We start from the raw sequence: 16,807 nt of genomic DNA, 5'->3' as shown, positions 1-16,807 counted from the left end.
GATTTCTGTACTTTGATTTTATATCCTGCAACTTTGCTGAATTTATGTATCACTTATAGTAAGTTTTTGGTGGAGTCTGTTAGGTTTCCCATGTAGAATATCATATTATCTGTGAAGACTGGAAGTTTGACTTCTTCCTTGTCAATTTGTATGCCTTTTACTTATTTTCATTGTCCGAATGCTGAGGCTATGGAATGTCTTTTCATTCCCTCATATCACCTTCAGTTTCTTTCATCAGTGTTTATATAGTTTTAAGAGTACAGGGGGGGTGCCTGGGTGGCTCAGTCGGTTGAGTGTCCGACTTCGGCTCAGGTCAGATCTCACGTTTGTGGGTTTGAGCCCCGCGTCGGGCTCTGTGCTGACAGCTAGCTCAGAGCCTGGAGCCTGCTTCAGATTCTGTGTCTCCCTCTCTCTCTGCCCCTGCCCACTCACGCTCTGTCTCTGTCTCAGAAATAAATAAAACATTAAAAAAAAATTAAAAAAAAAAAAGTACAGGTCTTTCACCTCTTTGTTTGGGCTTATTCCTACGTATCTTATAATTTTTGGTGCAACTGTAAATGGGATTGTTTTCTTAATTTCTCTTTCTGTAGCTTTGTTATTGCTGTATAGAAATGCAACAGATTTCTGCACATTGATTTTGCATCCTGACACTTTACTGAATTCATTTACTAGTTCTAACAGTTTTTTGGTAGAGCCTTGCAAGAACTTTCATTACTATATTGAATAAACTTGTGAGAATGACCATCTCTGTCTTGTTTCTTATCTTGGGAAAGCTTTAAGTTTTTCACCATCGAGTAGGATGTTAGCTATGGGTTTCTCATATACGGCCTTTATTATCTTCAGGAATGTTCCCTCTAAAGTTACTTTGTTGAGGGTTTTTTTTTATTATCATGAATTGATGTTGTATTTTGTCAAGTGCTTTCTTGGCATCTATGGAAATGATCATGTTTTTTATCTCTTCTGTCATTGATGTGATATATCACATTAATTTGTGAATACTGAACCATGCTTGCATCCTAGGAATGAATGGCACTGGATTGTGGTAAATGACTACTTTAAATGTAGTTTGGGATTCAATTTGTTAGTATTTTATTGAGAATTTTTGCATTTATGTTCATCAAAGATACTGGTCTGTATTTCTCTTTTCTGGTAGTGTGTTTATCTGGTTTTGGTATCAGATAATGCAGGCCTCATAGAATAAATTTGGAAGCTTTCCTTTCCTATTTTTTGGAATAGTTTGAGAACAATTTTTTTTTAATTAAATTTTAGTTAGCCAACATACAGTCCAATATTGGCATCTGAAGTAGAATTCAGTGATTCATCATTACATACAATACGCAGTGCTCATAACAACAAGTGCCTTCCTTAGTATCCATCACCTATCTAGCCCAGTCCCCACTTACCTCCCTCCATCAACCCTCAGTTTATTCTCTATTGTCAAAAGTCTCTTGTGATTTGCTTCCCTCTCTTTTTTTCCTTCCCTTCCCATATGTCCGTATGTTCATCTGTCTTGTTTCTTAAATTCTACATATGAGTGAAATCATATGGTGTTTGTCTTTCTGTTTGACTTATCTCACTTAGCATAATACATTCTAACTCCATCCAGGTTGTTGCAAAAGGCAAAATTTCATTCACTTTGATGGCTGGGTAATATTCTGTGATTTATATATACACATCTTCTTTATCCATTTATCAGTCAGTGGACATTTGGGCTCTCTTCTAGTCTGGCACTTGTTGATAAGGCTGCTATAAACACTGGGGTGAAGGTACCCCTTCATACCCATATTTTTTGTATCCTTTGGGTAAATACATACTAATGCAGTTACTGGATCACAGAATAGTTTTTTTTTTGTTTTGTTTTGTTTTTTGGTATTTGAGGAAACGCCATACTGTTCTTCAAAGTGGCTGCACCAGTTTTCATTCCTACCAACAGTGCAAGAGGGTTCCTCTTTCTCTGCATTTTTGCCAACACCTGTTGTTTCTTGTGTTGTTAATTTTAGCCATTCTGACAGGTGTAAGGTAGTATCTCATCATGGTTTTGATTTATATTTCCTTGATGATGAGTGATGTTGCACATCTTTTCCTATCTGTTAGCCATCTGGATGTTTTCATTGGAAAAGCGTCTATTCATGTTGAAAAGAATAGGTATTAATGCTTCTTTAAATATTTGTTAGAATTTGACGGTGAACTCATCTGGTCCTAGACTTTGGTTTGTGCTGAAATTTTTGACTACTGATTCAATTTCATTACTGATTACTGATATGTTCAATTTTATATTTCTTCTGACTCCATGTTGGCAGTTGATATGTTTCTAGGAATTTATCTATTTCTTCCAAATTGTCCAATTTGTTGGCATATAATTTTTCCTCATATTCTCTTATAATCCTTTGTTTTATTTGTTATTTCTCTTCTTTCATTTCTGATTTTATTTGAGTCCTCTCTTTTTTGATGAGCCTGGCTAATGGTTTATCAATTTTGTTGATGTTTTCAAAGAAGCAGCTCCTGGTTTCATTGATATGTTCTGTTGCTTTTTTTAGTTTATATTTTTTTTTATTTTTGCTCTAACTTTATTATTTACTTCATTCTATTGGTTTGGGATTTCATAGTTCTTTTTTCTAGCTCCTTTATGTGTAAGGTTAGGTTGTTTATTTGAGATTTTTCTTGCTTCTTGAGGTAGCCCTATATTGCTATAATCTTCTCTCTTAGAATAGTTTTGCTGCATCTCAATTGTTTTGGGCCACGTGTTTTTATTTTCATTTCATTTCATTTAGATTTCCTCTTAGATTTCTTGGGTGACTCATTTATTGTTTAGTAGCATGTTATCTAACCACCATGTATTTGTTTTCTTTCCAGATTTTTTCTTATGGTTGATTTCTGGTTTCATAGCATTGTGGTCAGAAGAAATGCATGGAATGACTTCGATCTCTTTGAATATGTTGAGATTTATTTTGTGGGCTAACATATAATGTATTCTGGAGAATTTTTCAGGTGTACTTGAAAAGAATGTGTATTCTACTGTTTTAGGATGGAACATTCTGAAAATATCTGTTAAATCCATTTGGTCCAATATGTCACTGAAAGCCACTGTTTCCTTGCTGATTTTCTATTTGGACGATCTGTTCATTGATGTAAGTGAGGTGTTAAAGTCCCCTATTATTGTATTATTATTGATTAGTTCATGTTTGTTATTAACTGCTTTAAGTATTTGGGTACCCCCATGTGGATGCATAAATATTTACAATTGCTCTATCTTCTTCTTGGATTGTCCTCTTAATGATTATATAGTGTCTTTGTCTCTTGTTACAGTGTTTGTTTTAAGGTCTATTTTGTCCTCTGTAAGTATTGTTACCCCAGTTTTCTCTCCACACCTCCCTAAGAATCTTAATTACCCTATCAATCTTGTGTTATCTAAGAATTAATTTCCTCCATATTTAGATTATGACATTCTGAACTTCTTAGATATCATATATTTTCAATTGTCCTTCATAAGAATGCTTTATTATGATATGAAACTGACCTAATGCTATCAAATTGTTTCATGTCTCATGACTACCTAAAATATGATGAAATCTTATGAAAGGCCATGAAACAGTCCCTACATAAATTTACACTGGGCACATGTAATTAGGGTAAAATCTGTTATGTTTAAGAAGCAATCAAAATGAAGAAAAATTTATTCCCAGTAGAAATTTAAAAATTGCAAAACCTCTATAAGTTTTCTTAAATGAATAGAAAACATTTATTTGTCTCAAGACAGTTTATCTCACAAACTTTTAAAACTGTCTAATTTAGTTCTAATTTATAATTAAAACCTGGCAAAGGGTATAGTTACATAGAAGGAAAAATAATATAACAGCAGTATTTCTTACCATGGTGATACTTAGAAGTCTATAGTTTCTTGATTTTAAGGCCTAAATTTGAAGTTGTTTCATAAACTTAAAATGGAGTATTAAGAAATAATTCTAATAATAACAGCAAACCAGGCAGATGTTATATCCATCCTAATAGAATTTTTCCACGTGCAATTATTCCATGTAGAGAATCATGAACTCAAGCAGCATACAAGGTAAATGAATAGCCTGGAATGCAATGTCTGAGCCTGTGAAAGAGCCATGTTGCTTTGGTAGTGGCTGGTGACTTCAACACTTCAACTACTAGTTTGAAAAGCCTATTGTTTTACAGAAAGCCAAAGCCCAGGGATTGTGAGACTACCAAAAATGACCAGACTATGAAAAGATCTCCATTAGAAAACTTTAAGGAAACCCAAAGCCGTGGTGAAATAAATTCTTCAATGGGTTAAACATGTGAAAGGATTTGGCAAGTTTCTTCTCTACTGAATGACTTCACACATCATGTCACATAAGCATGATGTGAAAAAAGGCCAACACTACTGATCCTGTTGCAGTGCCAGAGACGGTGTTAGGTGGGATGTGCTGTGCATGTGCTCCTGGTGAATGACAGGTTAATGGTACTATAGGGACATCCAAAATGGATTTGCACATAATCTTAGAGGTTAGCCTTTCTAGAAAGTTGCATTTAATGCCTTAGAATAAATAAAGTCACCAACAGGCATAATTCCCAAGAGTGGTTCTACTTTAGTCGTAGTGTCCCTCCACTATATGAGACAGCCTTAATTTAGTCCCTATGTAAGGCTTATGACTCCTAGGGACATTTAAATCACCACCTTCACTGGTTAATATTAAAGCTACAGGCCACCCCTCACAAGATACTCCCCCCAGGATACCTCTTTCTCTTTCAAAATGATTCACAGGTCATCCTGTTTAAATTAAGTCAAATAAAATTTCTTTACTAGGGTTGCAAACAAGTTTTCTCTATCCAAACAGATTCTCTTTGCTGACCAGAGAGAAGCTCCTAGCCATTCCTCTAAAAAAAAAATTTTGTTGTTCTCCAACTGTTGTTAACAACCCCCAGCTGCACTGGCTCCCACACCCATTTAAAACCCCTCTGCCTGGCTTCAAATCCCAGACTTTCTTGCAAGGAAAACAGAACTTTAAAATCAGAACCGTCTTGGGGTGGGCAGTTGCTAAGTCAGCTGCTGCGCTTTAGCCTTAGGTGGAATGGCTTCCCCTTAGACATTCTGCACAGTGCTTTACATTATAGCTTGCTGAAGAAAGATAAATTCATTTTTAAAATGGGAAGAGTGAGGAACTATAGAAAGAACAGCCTCCTCTTATCTTTGTAGATTTCCTCCCTGGTCATTAGTTTCTTTATAACCCAGTATGGATGGGGTTCACACAGGGATGCTTTACTGTCCTGACATGGAATCCTTAAGATACATCTTGTGTGTACCACTGTGGCCATTAAGCTGGCTTGCCTCCCTGAAAAACTCTGACCACTAAACTGTATTAAAAGAAATGGGGCTGAAGTTCTACAGAACCTTGATTATACTAAGTCAAGAAAATAACTATTCTCTCTTTCCATGGCTCACTCTGATTGGTTCAATATTAAATGAACACAATGACTGAAAAGGAAGAAGGGGATGTGGGTCAAATAGTAATATAAGCCTCAAAGGATAATTCAGTTTACTTCCTTTTTTATCATTTTATTGTATTAGAAACTTCCAGGAATAGGGACCACTGGATGGAACCTAGAAGTTCTCTGCTGAATAGATAAGCATTCAGTGAAACAAGTTTTATTGAAACATGATTTCATTCATTCAACAAATATTTTTTTAGGATTTATTTCATACAGGAGTAACCTCTATCACCCTTTTGAGCAGATGAAAATGGACTAGAAAATTTGTCAAAATGTTTTTCTGGGAGTTTTAGGAGAACCACAGTAATAGGAATTACATAATCACTAGAATTCTATTCATAAATCTTTGTATTCTTCATATCAGATGGAAAATTTTGTGGCCAAAAGAAAAATACGACATGGTTACATTACAGCTAGAACTATATACTTCTCATGATGGAGGGAAAAAAATACAGATAAACCTCTTTTTCTAATTTTTTTTTGTACATTAGTGTTGGGGCACCTGGGTATTTCAGTCAGTTAAGAGTCCAACTCTTGATTTCATTTCAGGTCATCATCTCATAGTTCATGAGACTGAGCCCCACATCAGGCTCTGCATTGACAGTGTGCAGCCTGGTCAGGATTCTCTCACTCCCTTCCTCTCGTCCTACCCCACTCGCTCACTCTTGTCTCTCAAAACAAATTTTTTTAAAGTATGTTAGTGATACTCAAAGGAAGAAAGGTTCTTTCATAAAGCAAACAAAGCAGGGGCGCCTGGGTGGCTCAGTCAGTTAAGCGTCTGACTTTGGCTCAGGTCATGATCTCATGGTCTATGAGTTCGAGCCCAGCATTGGGCTCTGTGATGACAGCTCAGAGCCTGGAGCCTGCTTCGGATTCTGTGTATCCCTCTCTCTGCCCCTCCTCTACTTGCACACAGTCTTTACCTCTCTCAAAAATAAACAAACATTAAAAAAAATTTTTTAAGTCTATAAAGCAAAGAGAGCAGATTCTATTTGTAATCAACATTTTTGTTTTAAAAATGACAATTCTGAAAAATATAAATCTCAGAGCACTACCTCAATAGATTAATGCAACTCTGTTAAAAAGTTTAAATATGGGGGCACCTGTGTGCTCAGTCAGTTGAGTGTCCAACGTCAGCTCAGGTCATGATCTCACAGTTTGTGGGTTCAAGCCCCATGTGGGCTCTGTGCTGACAGCTCAGAGCCTGGAGCCTGCTTACGATTCTGTATGTCCTTCTCTCTCTGCCCCTCCCCTGCTCATGATCTGTCTCTCTCTGTCTCTCAAAAATAAATAAATTTTTTAAAAAAAGTTTAAATATCATGTCTGCTTCTTTACTTTGAGTTTAAAAACAACTACTTAATTTGCTTATTTCCATCTGATCCCTAAGAACAAAAATGTTAGTCTCTATCAAGGCTATAGTGAAGATGTAACAATTCCAACGCACTGCTGAGGCACTAAAGAAGTAAGTTTCCACCCACCTCCCAGGATGCTGAATGGAAGTATTGAATCACTGTGTTGTACACCTGAAACTAGTATTATACTGTATGTTAACTAACTGGAACTGAAATAAAAATTTAAAAGGAAAGAAAGACGTTTCCAACCATGACACTGGACCCTCTTACAAAGTTTTCGTGTATTTCTAAGACAAGTTATTAATATCAGATAAGCATCCTTCATTACCTCTTTTCCCACTACCAGCCTACAGCTAATTTGCCTTCTCTTTAGGAGTTATTTTTATGATCTTTATGATCGTGTGAACCCAACGGAATGCCTACGCATAAGTGCTCATGGCGGCATGTGCCATGAAATGAAAATAAGTGACACTGCTGGGGCCCCGAGAATGAAGGTCCTTCGAAGTGCACGTGTTTATGTGCACTCGCCAAATTTTTAATACCAGTAAAACCAAAAGGCTTTTAACTTACAGTAAAATGACCTTTTATCTTTTTAATGTTCCAGGAAGCACCAACTCAATCTAACATTTTTTTATTCTTAAACCGTAGCATGTTTTGGTAACAGTGACAAGAAGAGTACTTGATAAAAACTTTGCTTGCTCTGTAATGGGGGAAGAGAAGGCCACGTTTAAGCTCTAATCGGCAAGTGAAGAACAGTTTAATTTGATGGAGCTAAGTCTAAAATGATAGCAGGATGCATTCTTCTTTGAGGTAATTATGTAAGAAACTGCATAAACTCCCACAGAAGAAATCATACGACATACCATTTATATAAAGTCAGACCCAAATGGGGGCTTCACAGATATTGGTAATAGGCTGTTTCTTAAGCTGGGTGGCGAGTTCACAGGTGCTCATTTTATTATTATCCTTTATAACTTATAAATTATTATATTTTTTAAAATAATATATGAAACATTTCATAGTTAAGATGAAAGATGGGGAAAGGGGGTAGCTGGAGCAATATCATGTACACCACTTAATTATCAGCATAAAGAACATATTCCCGGTTAGCAAGGAACCTGGAGTTATTCTCTGAGTAACGTGAGGGCAACTTAATGGGGGAGTAACAATTACCATATGTGTTCATCAGATGATCAGGCTCTGGCTGAACTACGGGCTCCAATCTATTTTAGGATAAAGGACTGCCAACAGTGGCACAGAGGCCACTGGCCAAACACATGGCCTTTTTGCTCCTAAGAGCCCCTGTGCCTTCTATCCTGAATTGCTTAAGATTTTTCTTAAATATACACAGTCTGTTTCTTATTGATCCCCATACTCACTGCCTCCTAGTAACCATTCTAAAGCAGGGACCCCTGAACTTCAAAAGATCTGCCAGGCTCCCAACAACACAGTAAAGGCAAGCTACAAGGAAAGAAATGCACTCAAAAAGTGAGATTGCTGTTTACACCACACATTTGTATATATTCTAATTACCTGCATCAAATCACAAGTTTAAAACAGAAAAAGACTCATTATTTTTCCACTGGGAAACCTGACATGCCTTTGTTTACACAATGATTAACCATATTATATATAGCAGCCTCAATAAAACACTCTTATACAGACCTGGAAAGCACATGTAATTGTACTTTAGCAGGTAAAATATATATTGTTTTTTTTTCCCCCTCTCTCTCTCTAAAAACAGAGAGAAAATTAATTCTTTTCAGCTGTTTCACTCCAGGGACACGCATTTGCTTTGCGTTAAAACCGTGATTTGTAGGCTGGGCTTTGCCAGCATCTCATGATCTGGGAGGTGGGAGGCGGAGGGATGGGTGTTGCAAGCATATTCACATCCAAATTGTCCTTTTACAAGGCTGTCTGCAGATGCTGTCTCCTGCGATCCATTTAAACTGTCTCCAAATCTTGTTCCCAGACACTCATCATTATCCAACATTTCTGAGCCATACTGTTTGTTTACTTGTTTGTGTTTAGAGCATATAAGGATACCTTATGTGACACTTCATTTTTCCAGAAGAGTGTCAATTTCTTTTAAAACTTCTGCTAAATAATCAAGAGGGAAATTCCACTTGGCATTTAATTCATTCATCTAATAATCAGTAGAGGCTACTTCGGTGGGCGGGTACAAGGTGGGATATGACACAGTCACTGCCCTCAAATGATTCACAATCTGGTGGTGTGATTCTCAGAGGCAGCTGAAGCTTCTAGTGCTTGGAAAGAGATTTTAAACCCCTGGATCCTCCACATCAGTCACTGGAGTTCAAAGATCTGTGATCTATCCCTGTCACATGATTGGGTTCAGGAAAAGGCTTACGAGGTGCGAACCTAGAGGGATGGACAGACACTTTAACACATGTCTAGGATGTGTCATGGCAAGCGTTACAAGGGATGCCAAATGCATGTTGCAAAAAAAAAAAAAGGCATAAGGAAGGAACAAATCACCTGGGGAAAGGGTTTCCAGAGGATTCCAAGAATATTCCATCTGTCCTGGGTCTTAAAAGAAGGAATGTAATTGGCCCAAGGCATCCCAAGCACAGGTAAAAGCATGTGAAAGTTATTGGGGAAAAACAAGACCCTTTGGAAGAAGACCGAGTAATCTGGAGTGGCAAGAACTTAGGGCATTGAGGATGTGTAGAGCAAAAGGACTAATTGGATATCACCATGAAAGCATGTTCTGGGGTTAGAACAAGGGAGGACTTTCCCATCAAGTTAAGTAGTTCTTGGGGTACCAGGTGGCTTAGTCAGTTAAGCATCTGGCTTCAGCCCAGGTCCTGATCTCAAAGTTGGTGGGTTCAAGCCTCACATCAGGCTCTGTGCTGACAGCTCAGAGCTTGGAGCCTGCTTAAGATTCTGTGTCTCCCTCACTCTCTGCCCCTCCCCCATTCCCACTCTGTCTCTCTCTGTCTCAAAAATAAACGTTGAAAAAAAAAAAGGAGTTCTTGTCTATCTTCTAGGGAAATGACCAGCAGAAGCAGGAGTATGTATGTGCCCTCATGAAAGAATTGCAAGTAGGGAGTGGGTAAAAGATACAGGTTTTGTCTTTATTTTAACACATAGAGAAAATTATTCAAAATTTAGCTTAGACATATAGTAAACTAATTACATATACTTTTGTGGCTCTTCTTTTGACCACTATCTCCCTTTCTGCTTCAGAGAAGCCTGCTACTCTCCTGACTGCCCATTTCAAAGCCTAGAGTTAGGTTCTCTGGGCCAGCTGCCCATGTGCTATCGAGAGCAAAGTCTGGTGAAATTTATGGAGACGGGAGACAAACAGGTGGGATTGGTAGAAGACAGTCTGGAAAAGAGTGACTAGAGACTACAAATTAGGGAGGGCACTGATTTCAACTGTCCCAGAGGATGTCAAAAAAAGAAAATCAGAGTCCACTGATACAGTATTATAGACTGAGCTACCCAAAGATGAAACAGAGCACCTAGATTTGTTATCATAGCTATTTATACAAACTAGAGGCCCATTTGGCAGTGAGAGACTTTAAAAGGTTTGTTAGTTATCTATTTTGGCATAAATTACCCCAAAGTGTAGTGGTTTAAAACAACAAACATTTATTATCTCAGTTTCTGTAGGCAAGGAATTCAGGAGTGGCTTTGTTGTGGATTCTAGCTCAGAGATTCATACTCTCCCTCAAGGATGCAGTTATCTGAAAGTTGACTCAGAGCTGAAGCTATTGGCAAGAAGCCCCAATCCCTTGCTGGCCACTGGAAGGAGGTCTCAAGTTTTTGCCACATGGACCTCCCCATAGTGCTGCGTGAGTGTCCATACAACATGGTAGGTGGCCCTTCTGAAAGTGAGTGATCCAATAGATAAAGCAAGGAGGATGACACAATACCTTTTTTATTTTTTTTAATGTTTATTTTTGAGAGAGAGAGACAGATGCGAGTGAGGGGGGTGGTGCAGAGAGAGATAAGGAGACACAGAATCTGAAACAGGCTCCAGGCTCTGAGCTGTCAGCGCGAAGCCTGATGTGGGGCTGGAACTCAAGAACAGTGAGATCATGACCTAAGCCAAAGTCAGATGCTTAAGCAACTGAGCCACCCAAAACAGGCCTTTTTTGATCTACCCTCAGAAGTCACACTCTATCACACTGCCATATTCTTATGCCTTAGAAGACAGTCTCAAGGGAGAGAAATCAAGCTCTACTTCTTGCAAACAATTCATGGACAAAGCGCATGTAACAAGGTCACACAAGAGGATTTTGATTATTCCTTCATCCTGAGATTCACCAATTCTATTCGTGAATCAGTTAACAGAGGATAAACCTGGAAAAGTGCCCTGTAATTGAGGCATCCCACCCCTTGAAGTGGCCCACTGGGGCTCCTGTAATTAATGTATTTGTCAAGAACAAAGGTTCAGTAAAGGATTTATGGAAACTCTAGCAAGTGACAATAGGGTTTGATTGAAACTGCTCTTGTGGTATAATGGAAACACTATTCATGATTTTCAGAAAAGTGAGTGGACACAGAAAAAGCTTAAGTTAGAGACTCTTTTGAGTATCCTATTCTTTAGATTAAAAAATGATTGAACAATATACAGCAATCAAGTTTTTTTTTAATTTGGGGAATTATTTTATTTGGATTGTAGAAAAGAAAAACTTCCAAGCTCTCCTGGTTACTAGATCTTACTAAGGAATATTATTAGGGACCATGAGTTTATAAAGTTATATTCTCATGAGAGTTCCATAAGGCAATAAATGAGAAGTTACGGTCCAAAAATGAGGCAAATTAAGTTGTGGCCTACTTTGAAGCAGCTGACGGGGTGTATATAGCATAGGAGAATCCACTTGACCTTGTTATTTTAAATATTCTCCATTTACAGGCAGAGGTTTATAACAGATACTTCTTATAGATCCAATCTTCCACAGCTGGGATCTGCAGTGAATAATATTTATACAATCTTGATACTGCCTATACTGGTTACTAATTGTCACTATTCAGAACCTCTAATCAAAGTGTAGAAGACAAGTTAGACATGGGGCAGAATGTGGATGTTAATAACCATGACATTATTACTAGAGATTGAAGTGAGGGTTGAAGTGGGGAAAGAAGAGAAAAGAAGAGCACACAAACTTTCCTGAACTTACATAGTCACGAGGGTGAGGTATGGTTGACAGACATTGTATAAAGTTGAGGAATCAAGAAATAAATCAAGAAACAATATGTTACAGTTGCAATAAAATTAAAATTTATTATTTTAAGTTAGAGTAGAAATCTATCAAAAGTCAAGAGGAAAGGGAAGTAGAAAGTGGTGTGAACTACATTCTTACTTTTTTTTCCCAAAAAGGAGTCACAAACTACTGACTAACCAAGAAATAGAAGCATGAGCATATTCCAAAGAGTGAAGGTGCTTCCTACAAGAATAACCAGAACCATGGGGCCCCTGGGTGGCTCAGTCAGTTAAGCGTCTGACTTCAGCTCAGGTTATGATCTCAAGATCTGTGGATCTGAGCCCTGCATCAGGCTCTGTGCTGACAGCTCAGAGCCTGGAGCTTGCTTTGGATTCTGGGTCTCCCTCTCTCTCTCCACCCTCCCCACTTGTACTCACTCTCTCTCTCTCTCTCTCTCTCTCTCTCTCTCAAAAATAAATAAACAGTATAAAAAAAATAGTAACAGAACCAGAGACTGGTGACTCTGGGACTGGGGTGGCCAGGGTGACTTTTACATCTCCTTTCCTATACTTCTGCACTAGATTTGCTTTCTTATCTGTACTGAACATACATAACTCTTTTCAAGCAAACGAATGTAAAAATCCACATAATTGGTATAATCTATAAGTTGATACTAGCTATGTCCACCAGATTTTAGATAAACTTTATGAACATTAGTCACTCTAGTTAGTTTTAACAAATGGCAAGAATTTACTTACTTTAGAAATTTATACTTTACATCTCATTCTTATCGAGACAGAGAATAGGAATCAGTTTACGAATTACTACATTGGTGGTAAAAAAAAAAAAAACTAACATGAGCTGAAATTCTATGGCTTATCCATATATATGCCTTTCTATACTCTACCACCAAAAATGAAAGGACAGCCTTACAGTTTTCAGGATTAACTCTAAAGGGCAAGAGTCCAGACTCAGTAAGGAACTGATAGTCCATCCTAGGAACAGTCCTTGAAAGCAGTTTTAGTAACTAGTCCCCTGGTCCCCAGTACTAAGGGTTATTCTGAGTTTTTATGGAAGGCCCACATACATCCTCTTACGTGTGTGTGTGTGTGTGTGTGTGTGTGTGTGTGTGTGTGTGTGTTTAAATTTTACTTTGAAAAAAAGAGAGAAAGCAGGAGTACAGGAGGGGCAGGGAGAGAGGGAGAGAAAGAATCCCAAGCAGGCTCCCCACTGCTAGTGCACAGCCCAATGTGGGGCTTGAACTCATGAACCAAGAGATCATGACATGAGCCAAAACCAAGAGTCAAGACGCTTAACTGACTAAGCCACCTAGGCATCCCTTCCTCTTACATATTTTAAAAGCAAACTCCCTGCTATCTAACTATGGAAGATTTATTCAAATGATTCACCAATGACTGAAGTTACCAAAAAAGCAATTGGCTAATTTGACTTGGTTTAACAAAAGACAGCCATTTAAAAATACACTTTCTGGGAGCAACCTGAGTACCAAATATAGTATGTGGAAAGAGAAAGAGAATACGGGGTGGGGGGATAGATGAGGTTAGTAGTCAGAGTCCAGAGTCCATTTTTTTTTCTCTTTGAGTAATTAGGGGAGAAATTTTATGAAAGCTCTTTGGGCTCCTATAGAAAAAAATACTTTTGTACAGTCATATGAAATGCTTGGTTTTCGAATTTACAGACTCATCTGGTATTATAGCAATTCACAACAGTCATACAATATAGACCAGGCAGGAGCCACACTTTATGTAAGAAAATTTATACAAAGGGTTTAACTACCACAGTTCCTGTGGATGATCTATAGCATTTATATTTAAAAAATACTTAGGGAAGAACAGATAAATGCACAGTAGTATATCTGAATAACGTAATACCATACAGTAATGAAAATGAACCCACTACTGCTACATGCAACATGGATAAATATAACAGACTTAATGCTGACTGAACACATCGGATACATTTGATATGTATTCCATGATTCCATTTATATAAAATATAAAGCCAAGCAAAGCTAATCTTGGTGTTAAAATCAGCAGAGTGGCTAACTCTGGAGAGGTAAAGAATGGAGGTGGTTGCCAGGGAGCTTCTGGGATTGTGGTAAAGTTCTACTCTTTATCTATGTGCTGGCTGCATGACTGGGTTCAGTTTATAATAATTCATCAAGCAGTTGCAGTTATAATTTGTGTACTTTTCTGAATGTATATATATGTAAATAAAAAGTCAATTAAAAAAAACATATAAAGCCCCCTCCTACCTTCTGTGGCACCTTTCTGGAGTTATAAAAAATGTCCCTCTGGATGAATGAAAGAAAAAGACACCCCTGTGGGCAGAGGCAGCCCCACAGTTTTGTGCCTTGGCAAATGGAGGACTGGCTGCTTTTTAACCCCACTGGGACACTTGGCTAGACACAAAACCACACATCTGGATGGACATCTGCAAATCTGCAAAACACTCATTTGACCCTTCTGCACCACAGCTTTATGAGGAGGGCAGGGCAGATGTCCTTATTTTACAGAAGAGGAAGTGGCACAGAACAGTAAGACCCATATACAAAGGCGTCATAGTTAATAAGTGATGGAGCCAGAACAGACTCCTAGGCCAGTAGCTCTTCACATGGTTCTGATTCCTTTTGTGGAGGCAGATGAGGAAGAAGCCTCTTTCTATGTTTGTTACCATGTATGTTGTTATGGGTCATCTCAAATGCTCTGTGGAATAAGGCAGCAAACAAATACACGGTCCAATGTTCTTAATATTGGGTTTTAGTGAAGGTTGTAGATTCTAAGCCCATTTGAAAAATATGCTGTAAGCTACATTTAAAAATGAATATTCATCTTTTACATGTTTATCTATGCAAAAAGATTAGTAGGACAGACATGTTTAGCTACCAAGGGAGCATTCTGGCGTTCCCATAGCTAATTAAGGAAGAAATCTTTGTGTCTTGAAAAAAATGAAAAACAAAGACACACTATGAGGTATGTATCCAGCTTACCTAGAAGTGTCTGCTTATCTTGGGAGGAGTCAGACTCTGCAGAACATCTGCAAGTTCGGAGAACAATCACTCCTCCAAGCACTCCATCTTCGCCAGCCAGGAAAGGTGAACCTAGGCAGAAATAGCAAATGGTCATTTTTCTGGAAATTTTACTTTTTTCATTTTCAATTTTCATTTGATTACAAGAACAAAAATGTGGTGTGAATAAGATCTTGAAAGATGCCCATTTTCTGACAATCACTGTTGTTCGAACCTTGTATAAGCCTGATGGCAAAGGCAGGCTTATGCCCGAACGGGGTCCGTTTGGCAAAGACAATCCCAGATGCTGCCAAGAAGACTTGAGTGGGGGTGGAGTGTGCATTACAGTATTCAGAATGGAATTGGAAACACTACCAGATTAAAGGACCAAAACACAAATACAGGAAAAAATGCTCAGCAAGTCTCTTTGATCAGCTTTTAGGGATCACTTACCAGGCTCTCCCTGCTGTCAGGGGCATGCCACCAAAAGCTTTGATTTACTACCTTAAATTCAATTTTAAACAATAAACCACAAACTTTATTACAAACATTTAAAAATGATCCTGGTGGTTTACACAAATAAGGGTGAAACTGTATTTCTATTATGAGAGTCTGGTGGTTAGAAACAACCAGGCCTCTTTGGGATCTCACACACTGAACCATTGTGAGCATTTCAAGAACACTACATTTTAAAACCCTTCATTTTTCCTCCCCAAGGACATCTTCTTCAAACATCTGGCATAGCAAGTAAGCACGTGGAGAACAAATGCAAAATTAACCCAAGTACTATCAAAGAAAGTAGTAAAAAATAAAAACCAACCAAATTGGATTTGGGGGAAGCTCCTGGTTAAACTTAGTAGATTAAACATATATATTTATCTCTAGTCCTTCCAAAGGCATGACCCAATAAGGACACAGAGAAAGGAAAACAAGAAAAAAACCTCACATTTTATAAAATGAAAAGAAGATGGATATTAGTTGCTCACCTAGTGGACCTGCAGAAGCTAAAACCTAAGTTTTCATGGGGAGCATGGTTAAAATTAGGGGGGAGCACCTATAAGGAATCACCCAGTTTTGTCATAAAACCCCAAAAGATTAAGAAATTAGAAGCTCCAAGTTCCTCTGAAGGCAGGGATTCAATGTGGGGCTGAAATAAAGATGGTTGGTTGAGTGTCCAAAAGGACCCTCTACACCAGGTGTCAGTAAGCTATGACTTGTCTGGTCTGCAACTTGTTTTTGTACTACAAGCTAAGAATATTTGTTTTACATTTTCAAGGGTTATTTTTAAGAAAAGGATGAGAAGGAGAAGAATATGTGATAGAGACCATGTTATAGCCCCAAAAGTCTAAAATGTTTACTTTCTGGCTCTTAACAGAATTAGCTTGTCAATCCCTGATTGAAAGCATCCATCAGATTCCTGCCTAGAGAGGAAGTTACTTCTTTCCAACACAGGAGATGCCAGGATATTTACTCTCTAGAGAGGATAAACCAAGAGGGACTTGAGCTTTGGCATCATCAGACTCCACATAAGGCAGGAGAGAGTCTCCACAATGAACACAGGAGTTAGAAGTGGAAGTCTTTATGCTAAACACTAAAATAACCAGCTCCTTTACCCATAGGCTCCCAGGATATAAGAGGTCAAGCTGATACACTTCAAGCAAGTGAATGGATAATTCCATCCAGTCACACAACCATCTCAAGAATAAAGACCTACTTGAGGGACCCTCAACAAAAACTGCCTTATGGTAAGGGCT

At 38.1% G+C, this 16,807-nt stretch overlaps 1 protein-coding gene across 3 annotated transcripts in view; it reads right to left on the bottom strand.

The window, feature by feature from the left end:
- Nucleotides 1–16,807, bottom strand: part of TASP1 (taspase 1) — a 273,497-nt gene that overhangs the window by 45,618 nt on the left and 211,072 nt on the right. For all 3 annotated transcript variants that reach the window (XR_003900840.1, XM_029916663.1, XM_029916662.1), the window contains exon 12: nucleotides 15,036–15,146. Coding sequence is in view for 2 of the 3 variants with exons in the window: in XM_029916663.1 (XP_029772523.1) it covers nucleotides 15,036–15,146 (111 nt within the window). In the remaining variant the exon portion in view is untranslated. The remainder of the gene's footprint in view (nucleotides 1–15,035; nucleotides 15,147–16,807) is intronic.

Source organism: Suricata suricatta, chromosome 12 (genome assembly GCF_006229205.1).
Source record: "Suricata suricatta isolate VVHF042 chromosome 12, meerkat_22Aug2017_6uvM2_HiC, whole genome shotgun sequence".
NCBI classification, from domain to species: domain Eukaryota; kingdom Metazoa; phylum Chordata; class Mammalia; order Carnivora; family Herpestidae; genus Suricata; species Suricata suricatta.
Note: the sequence above shows the minus strand (reverse complement) of the source record. Positions and strands in the feature narration are given on the sequence as shown.